This window comes from Dermacentor albipictus, chromosome 4 (genome assembly GCF_038994185.2).
Source record: "Dermacentor albipictus isolate Rhodes 1998 colony chromosome 4, USDA_Dalb.pri_finalv2, whole genome shotgun sequence".
In the NCBI taxonomy this organism is placed as follows: Eukaryota; Metazoa; Arthropoda; class Arachnida; order Ixodida; family Ixodidae; genus Dermacentor; species Dermacentor albipictus.
Window position 1 is genome coordinate 170,311,834 of NC_091824.1, and position 9,226 is coordinate 170,321,059.

At 45.5% G+C, this 9,226-nt stretch overlaps 2 protein-coding genes across 13 annotated transcripts in view; both read right to left on the minus strand.

Moving 5' to 3' along the window:
* LOC135902466 (prominin-1-like) overlaps window positions 1-7,982 on the minus strand; it is a 91,744-nt gene extending 83,762 nt beyond the window's left edge. For all 12 annotated transcript variants that reach the window (XM_070537799.1, XM_065432558.1, XM_065432559.1 and 9 more), the window contains exon 1: window positions 7,928-7,982. In XM_070537799.1, coding sequence (XP_070393900.1) covers window positions 7,928-7,940 — 13 coding nt within the window. In that variant the 5' untranslated portion in view covers window positions 7,941-7,982. The remainder of the gene's footprint in view (window positions 1-7,927) is intronic.
* Window positions 1-8,835, minus strand: part of LOC139059410 (uncharacterized) — a 356,283-nt gene extending 347,448 nt beyond the window's left edge. Inside the window, exon 1 of the mRNA XM_070537803.1 lies at window positions 8,790-8,835. The gene's annotated coding sequence lies outside the window, so the exon portion shown is untranslated. The remainder of the gene's footprint in view (window positions 1-8,789) is intronic.
* Window positions 8,836-9,226: the final 391 nt, after the last annotated feature.

Consider the following 9,226-nt stretch of genomic DNA (forward strand, 5'->3'; position numbering starts at 1 on the left):
CTTCTTCTTTTGCGGGAAGTAGTGGGCCATGGGAGGCTTCAGTTGCCGGATACTCTTATTATATTATTGCGATAGCAATTATATGGTCACCCCAGGCGCATTCCTTCCGTCGCCGTCGCCCTCATGCTTCGTATAAGTCCAAGGGCGATAACATCGTGACCGAGCGCCGCATGCTGTATGTGCGAGTGAAATCGTGGGGGTGGGGAGTTGAATGGCTGAGCCGACGATGGTGAAGCAATCTTGTGTGCGCAAAGGAGAAAAGTGGGGAGCAAGAGCGTAGCGCGCGCGATACAGCGGGCGGAGTGGATGGAATGGCAGCGGGATCTAGGGTTCTGTGAATCTGTGATTGCGCAACATGCTCATTTGCCTTGTTTGACGCATTATATATAGTGACTTTTTCTTAAATACGTAGATTTATTGGATACTTATACGTATGTTTAAATATATTGTTGCTAGGTTTTGTGTATACGTGCAGTGAACTTTGTTTACAGTGACACTATTTTGCCCTTTTTCAAGCTGTATCTTCGCATTTATATATCCCATTGTATCTTCGCATTCATAATGTACGAGGGTGAGTCAAATGAAAGAGAGCCAACGCACTTCGCGCAATAATGGATCGGTTCATTATCTGCGAGGCATGCGCGTAGCACACAGGCATCTCTCATTTACAAGTGACACGCAGGTGTGAGGATAAATGTTCTGGGTTGAACATGGTTGCGTGACATAAATGACACTCCAAAAGTGGAACAGCGCGGTGCCGTGAAATTTTTGACAGCTGAAGGTATTTTCCAGAAAGAAATTAGTCGCCGTATGGCTGCCGTGTACGTTGAACATTGCACTTCATTGGCCATTGTGAAGCATTAGAGCAAACGGTTCAAAGGACGTGAAAGTTGCGAAGGCGAGCCAAGAGCGGGCCAAAGCCATCGTGCAATCACCCCTAACAAAATAGCAAAGGTTGATGAGCTGATGAGACAAGAACGGAGGATAAGCATCGATGAACTTCCCCAGCGTGTGAACATCAGTAACGGTTCGGTTCACGCCATAATTCATGAACATCTCGGTTATCGGCTCTTGTGTGCGCAATGAATACCCAAGATTTTGAACTACCGCCAGAAGACGGAGACGTTCGGCGCTGCCTTGGCTCATCTGATCTGGTGTCACAATGAGGGTGACGACTTCTTGTCTGCAATTGTGACCGGGTAATGGCACCATAGTGCCATTACTACGAGCCTGAAACAGGACGGCAAAGCTTATAATGGAAACACTCGAATTCATCACGCCCTGTCAGATTTGGAGGACGATCTCGCCGAAGATCTCGAAGAAGACGACGGTGCGAGCGGTCGCATGTTGCCTCTGCTCCTGCATTTTTTCTTTTTGTGCCTACCCAATCGCTTCAAGAGCCTGATTTCCTGCCTGGACCTATGTGAGTGTTATCGGCACTTCTTGACAGTTCCTTTAGCAACTCCGACGTCCCTTACGCGAGCCGCAGCCCTTTTTAGGGCTCTCGGCTGACCGTCTCGCTGCTGGGCCTAGCTCCGCCTAGCATGGGCGCAGGAACGGAGCGCGATGGCGCGCGCACCTGGCGCGAGATCCACGACAACCTCTCGAAACAGCGTCAGCATCCTTCGCCACCAGCATACCCCGCAGTGGCTCATAGGACTCAATCAAGAGCAGAACCGAAGCCCCCGCCGCTGCCGCGCAGCGATTATAAAATCATCCTAAGAGTTCGTGGGGGCCTCAACTGCGCTGGAATCCATGCATGCATCCTCAGACAAGTCATCCTCAAGGCTGCGGGGCTCCCCATCACCGACCGCACCAGTTCTGACCAAATTCGTGTCAACACCATCAACAATACCGTTCTAATCAGCACACCAGACATGGAACGTGCAGATCTCTACCACAACATCCAGAGTCTGCAATTCAATGGTAACCCTTACGAAGTCGCCACACATGTGGCTGATCCCATCGATACCTGCAGAGGATGCATTCACTTGCCCCCAGATTACTCAGAAGATGACATCGCCTCAACCCTCCGCAGATGCAACCCAACATTGATTATTGGGGGTGCACGACGCCTGGGCAATACTGAAACCATCATGGTCATATTCCAAGGCAAAATCATCCCTTTCTACGTCAACTACGACGGCTGTTCACTTCGATGCCGCCCCTTCAGGCAGAAGGTAGAAGCCTGCACCCGATGCCGCGGGATTGGTCATCGCCAGGACGTCTGCACTAGTGCCACCGACACACTCTGCCCCAAGTGTGGAATGAAAGACGCACCCATGGACCATGAATGTGACCCGATATGTGTTGTGTGCAACGGAAACCATCAAACCGGCTCCTCACTGTGCAAACAAAGGTTCAAACCACGCCCTACACGTCCAAGGCATAAACAAGAAACTTCACCCACCAACCGAACTCCCAGTCTCGACCGCACTCGTGACTCAAGCCGGCGAAGAAGTCGCAGCAAAAGCAAGGACCGCGAGCCTGGCTACGCAACCCAAGACGTCGCCTGGCCAGCTCTATCATCAAGCCCTACTCTCGCCAACTCCTCACGCAACCCACCCCAGGTAAGCTGGGCTAAGGTAGCCTCTTCCAGCTGCTCCTCAAACCAGACTGCTAATAATGAATCCCTCCTTGAAGAAAATACAATTCTAAAAGCCGAAATTCAAAGACTTAAATTAGAACTCCAATCTCGTCACCCCTCTACTTCAACCTCTGAAGCCCCTCTCTCTAACACGACCCTTTCGACTGATCATCCATCAGCCCTACCTGAAACCTCTTCCCACCGCCCCATGGACACTAGCCCTTCCACTGAACGGGAACCGCTTCACCCTCCCCCGAGCAAACGTAAAACTCCGAGCACTCCGCGATCAGAGGACACCCTGGACGAGACAATCTTAAATTATAACGACAGGCTAACCGCTTTGGAGACTAAATTTCATAACATACTCACTGCAATTGAAAAAATCAATACAGATTACACATCCAGGAATGAAAAGCTCGACAAATTTATTGAATTCGTACAAGCACACATCCAACAAACTACAAGTTGGATAGCTGGAGTCACCGCGAATCACCCTAACTTAGTTGCACCTGCTCGATCCGCCTCCCCACTGGCTCCGCTTAACAATGGCCAATAACCCGACCCGCTCCGAGTTTGAAGTGTGGCAGTGGAACTGTAGGGGGTTTCGAAAAAAGAAAGCACACCTCCAGCAGTTTCTGGCCTCCTCTTCTAATCTCCCAGCTGTCATTGCGCTTCAGGAAACTCACGGACTAATCAGCTTTCCAGGTTATTATGTTTATCAGAACAATAAGGTCTCCCGGCCCGATACGGCAATTCTTATGCAAAAGCACCTCACTGCCAATCACTCCCAATTCGACAGCGTCGATATAGAGCACGATTTTCTAGAAATTATTCCTCGCAAAAATAATGCACCTGGCCTTTACATTCTCAATATCTATAGTCGTCCACAAGACAAACATCACCGCTTTGACTCCCTATTCGCTCAAGCTATTGCCGCTGCCACCCACCACCCCCTCCTAATCCTTGGAGATTTCAACGCACCCAACCATTTGTGGGGTCACTCCGTTTCTACTCCTAAGGGCAGAGCCCTATGGATCCACATACAAGACCACAGACTCACATTACATAACGACATCGATGCGCCAACCAGGCTAGGCAATAGCGTAGCTAAGGACACCTCCCCCGATCTTACGCTTACACACAGAATACAACACGTCACATGGCACAACTCACAAGTTAACCTCGGTAGCGACCATTACATCATTACCATCACACTACAATTCAAACACAAACCCTTTGCACCCAAACGCCTCAGCCTTACCAATTGGGACAATTTTCGAGAGGCCCGCCAGATATCAGCTCCCACAAACATTCAAGACATTTCAGAATGGGTTCAGCAACTACACTCAGACGCCCAGATGCACACTACCACTCTGCCCCCCGAAACCGCTCTCACTACGGTTGATTCCAAGCTTCTACACATGTGGGAAGCCAAAGAGTCTCTTCTCAAACGGTGGAAGAGGCAACGGTTCAACCGAAAACTAAGACTCAGAATTGCCAAATTAGACCTTCAGATCCAGGAGTACGCCACACAACTGGCCTGCCAGCAGTGGGGCCAGGTATGTGAAAGCATGCATGACAACCTCGATAACAAGCGCACATGGCAACTCTTGCGACACTTATTAGACCCTACCACATCGCGCACACGCCACAACCATAGCATAAACAAACTGCTACATGCACACAAAAACAATCTCAACGGATTCTTCGACGACCTCCGCCATAAACATCTGCCTCCCGCTCAGAAGTATGACATGCCAAAATATACTGGCGAACCCAACGAGCTACTTAGCGCCGCTATCACGGAAGCAGAGGTTCGCCATGCCCTCGTATAATATTGCAATTGGAGGAAAAGTGTGTTATATTTGAATAAGTAAGCTGCTGCATAAGAACAAATTTTAGAAGGCATTGGACTTTAACTGCTTGGTAAGCCAATGTGCAGGCATTAAATTTGATTACATTGTACATATTCAGTATGTGCTGTTCCCGATACATATCAGTAACATGCGTACGTCGGTTGGTCTGGGTGAGAATGCGAATGGCCCGATTCTGCACATGTCGGAGGGAAAAGAGGTGGAAAGGACACGTTTGACCCCAGGAAGCAATACAATAATTTAGATGACTGTGAATGAATGCATAATATAAGGTGATCAAAGTAGTTAAGTCAAAGTAACATCTAGCTTTGAGTAATACCCTAATACCATAAGAAGTTTTCCGCTGCAGTTCATTAATATTCAAATAAAATTTTAAGCGAGAATCAAGCCTGATACCATAGAAGGAACAATGATCTGATAGATGAATAGGATGTTTGTTTATAAAGAGGGGCATATATAACTTGTGCATGGTTTACTGGCATGGAATCAAAAATTAAGAACTTACTTTTGGAGGGATTTATCAAAAGCTTATTTTTAGCACACCATGCACTAACGTTAATAAGTTCTGTATTAAATGTTGCTGTAAGGTTACTTATAGAATTACTCGAACATAAGAGAGTCGTGTCGTCGGCATATAAGATGCATTCTGATAATGTGGTTAGACACCGTGGAAGGTCATTAATGTATAGTGGAAGTAAGAGCAAGCGTAGAATTGAGCCTTGCGGAACACCGATGTTAATTATTTTTTTAGTGGAATAGATGCCGGACATGGATATTAATCGCTCACGATCAGATAAGTGCCTACGGAAAAAATTAAGAGCATCGCCACAAATGCCATAAGGTGCAACTTTAGAAAAAAGAATGTCATGATTAAGTGTATCAAAAGCTTTAGTAAAATCTAAGAAAGCCGAAACAACGAAGTTATCCTTGTCAATTTCTAGTTTACATTTTTTTCTGTAAAGTAAATGAGGGCTAGGTTAGTCGAATGTCCTTGTCTAAATACAAATTGGTTCGGATGAAATAGGTTAAATTTCGTTAGGTAGTTAGACAGGCGATTATATGGATTAGTTTTTCAATTACTTTCCTAAAAGAAGGGAGAATGGATATCGGCCTATAAGAAATTGAGCATTTGTCACGTTTTTTTAAATACCGGAATAACCTTACTCATCTTTAACTCTCTGGGAAATACATCAGTTTCAAAAATGAGATTGATTATGTAAGTGAGCAAAACCGCAATTTCATCAGCAATCCTTTTCACATGGTTAGCAGAAATATTATCGATACCTGCGCTAGAGGACTTTATATTACTAATTGCCATTCTTACTTCCTCTGGAGTAGCAGGAAAAAGAAAAAAATGAGTGACCACAACGATCAAGTTCGTCATGCGTACTGGATGGAACAGGTAGGGGAGAGGAGTAGTCACTAAACGCGTTAGCGATATCTAATGGGTTAGATATTACTGATCTTTCATGATGAATGTAGGCTATAGGCGGATTAATGGTTTTATTGAGAAATGAATTGATCAAGCGCCATTGTTTTTATGTCTGAGCCAGTACAATTAATTTCGTTTTGATAATAGCGCTTTTTGGCATCCTTCATTAGAGCATTCAGTCTGTACAATACTGCTTGTAACGATTAAGTAGATCTACATTAAACAGTTGTCTTTTTGTTTTTTATATAAGTTATCTTTCTTACGCAGGCTATTAAGTAATCCCCCTGTCAGCCATGGGTTTCAAGGGGAAGAATAACGTTTACGGCACTGTACACATGTTGTCGATGAAGGTATGCAGTTGGATATTATAGAGATGAAAGCGGTGTATGCTGATTCAGCCTTATTAATTGAAGTGACACAAGACCAATCAGAATAAGATACCATTTCTTTAAATTTGTCGCGATCAAACTTATTCTTAACAAAGTTCACGCTATTAATACGAGGACTGTTCTCAAAACAAAAAGCAACTGGAAACCGATCTGTAATATTGCTTTGAAGAATGAATGCGGACGGAGTATGAAGAAGGTTCGATAGCGCATGGTCAATAAGTGTTCCCTAACCTTTATTAACGCAGCGGGTGGGAAGGGAGAGTAGAGATTCAAGACCATAACCTTGGAAACAGCTGACATACTGAGTTAGATAAGAGGAGGAAGCATCAAGTAAATTAATGTTAATGTCACCGAAAATGACAACGGACTTTTTTCGTTTGAAAGAATGTCAAGAGTAATGTCAAGTACTTCGCAAAATGCGGGAATTGGTGAATTTGGTGATCGATAAATGGTACCAAAAACAATGTTATTTCAATTCCTATTACAGAGCGGTCAACCTCTATCCAGACCGACTCCCAATCAAAGATATTTAAGTGGAAATTAGGCCTACGCTTGTAACTGACGTCGGACCGAATAAACATGGCTGAGCCACCATGTGATGAAATGCAATTGCAATGAACTGTATGATAAAAAAACAATAAAGATGTTTATCGGAATTACATAGCCATGTCTCAGAAACACATATTGAGAAGGAATGAAAACAAGAAGACAGTAGTATCTGATAACCGTGAAAATGCTTTCGAAGACTACGTGAATTGAAATGAATCGCTGAATGATAATTATGCGAAAAGTAGGATGGGATATTGTTAACGGAAATGTACGACATCAGGTCAGATCAGAATAGGATGAATCGAAAAACAAGAAAGACAAGAGAAAACCTATTCGATTTAAGCGAAAATAGCCAGGTCCGAGTCACTCCTTATGCGAAAAACTTTGCTATCAGTAGATTGCCTCGCCTTGATGACACAGTCATCAGTCCACAAAAAAAGCCACTTTTTTTCCTTCTTGAGTTGCCTTACCGAATAATTGCTTATTTTGTGGAGTGAGGTGGTCATTCACGAAGACAGGTTTGCTTATTCGTGTTTTGCTTAATCCAATGTCATTAGCGTATATTTTGACATATTTGGCCATTTTTTGTCAGTATTCAGGCTAATGGCGTGGCGCGAAAGGAGCGGTGTGAAAGGCGGCCGTCATCCTCCCCTCCCGCTGCCACCACCGGAGAGAAGAGAATCAGCGGCGCAGAATAGAAGCGCGCAAAGAACCGGATGGGCGCACGCTGAAGCACCACGGCTCGAAACGGGAGAGAGAGCGGCGCGGGCGAGGGCTGTCCTTCCCGAGCCCACAGCATGCAACCTTCAGGCGCTCTAAACCTTCGGTACAAGCCTGACTACGAAAACGGGCGAAATATATCCAAATAACGCTATCCGCTTTCAGACAGCTCCGAGCTGCAAGTGATACTGACGGCGAACGGGATTTTCGACACAGCATGTTGATCAGGTGCTGAAGGTCGCAGCGACAGTGAGTTCTTTGCAGAACCTGTGGGAACGCAACCCGTCTACATTAGATTTAGTGCGAAACGACGAGCGTAGCACGAGATGCACACATAGCGGCGGGGATATATCAGCGCCAGTATATATGGTCTCACCTTGTTCGAGCATATTAACGATGACTGCAAGGTCAGGTGAAGCACCACAAGTAACTTCTTCTTTACCTCGGGCTGTCTCGTGCTCAATGGTTGGCCAAGTCCCAGTTCAGTGAATTTTGCTTGCTTGTACCGGACTTTGTGTCGAATTGTGATTGTACTGTATGACATAGAATGTATTAGTGGGACGTATGTGACGCCTTCGCAGACTGCGTGACAGCGCCCACAGAAAAAGTTCTGTATTGTATGTGTGGTGTGTGTGTGTTTCTTTTCGTATTCTTTTTCTCTCGTCTATTGCTTCCCTTTCCCTCTCCCCCGGTACAGGGTAGGCAACCGGAGATAATCTCTGGTTAACCGCCCTGTCTTTACATTGCCTTTCTCTCTCTCTCTCTTTGTTTTGCTTGTATGTGATTTCCTTTTTTTTTCTTTTTGCATGACTTACCCGCGTGAATAAAAGTTGTCTGCATGCAATAAAAGCATGCAGACCCGTTTTATGCATTTACTGCCGGAGCGGCTTATGTCCACTTTACATTATTTATTTTTTACTTCGAACGCATGAAAAAAAAAATCCTACAAAATGTACTCGAATTACGACACTGCAGATGAATAACCGATCCAAACCGAGATCATTTGCAGCAAAAAAACCAAAGCAATTCATTCACCAAATAAAGGAATTCATTAAAAACACTTCTATTTTACGAAATTTATGGCACATATTTATATTGCAATGTTGAAGGAAATCGTCATAAAAGTCGGTTTCCATGTTTATACATCTGAAAATGGCCATGTAGGTAGAAATAACTGCCTTAATATTATTCGTTCTTTACGTTATTACGCACTGTTACGAACTTCCAACCGGTGCCACCAGTGTTACGACATCCAACCGGTGCCACCAGTGTTACGAACTTGCACCGCTGCACCACGAATACGGCTTTGTGGTCCCGTAGCGCTCGTCACCCGTTTCGTGACAGAGCGTTGGTAGCGAAGACTCCGAGCCTGGCGTCGATGAGAATAACAAAAGGGACTTTATACATTATATACAGGTTATCATACAGGACATGAACGGGTCGGCACTGGGGCCGAGTGCTCACAACAAACGCGACTGTTCTCGCACGACGACGTCCGGCGAAAACGCGTTACACATCTCACCCCAGTCGGGAGCGACCCTCTCTCCAGGTGGGGTCGGCGGATCCTGTTTTCGAGCGGCGTGTCGCTGCTTTTATAATCCCCGAGGCCCATTGTCACTCAAACGGCCCAATACAAAGTCAGCACACGACGGTCGTCCGAGGGGTCCAACCAGCG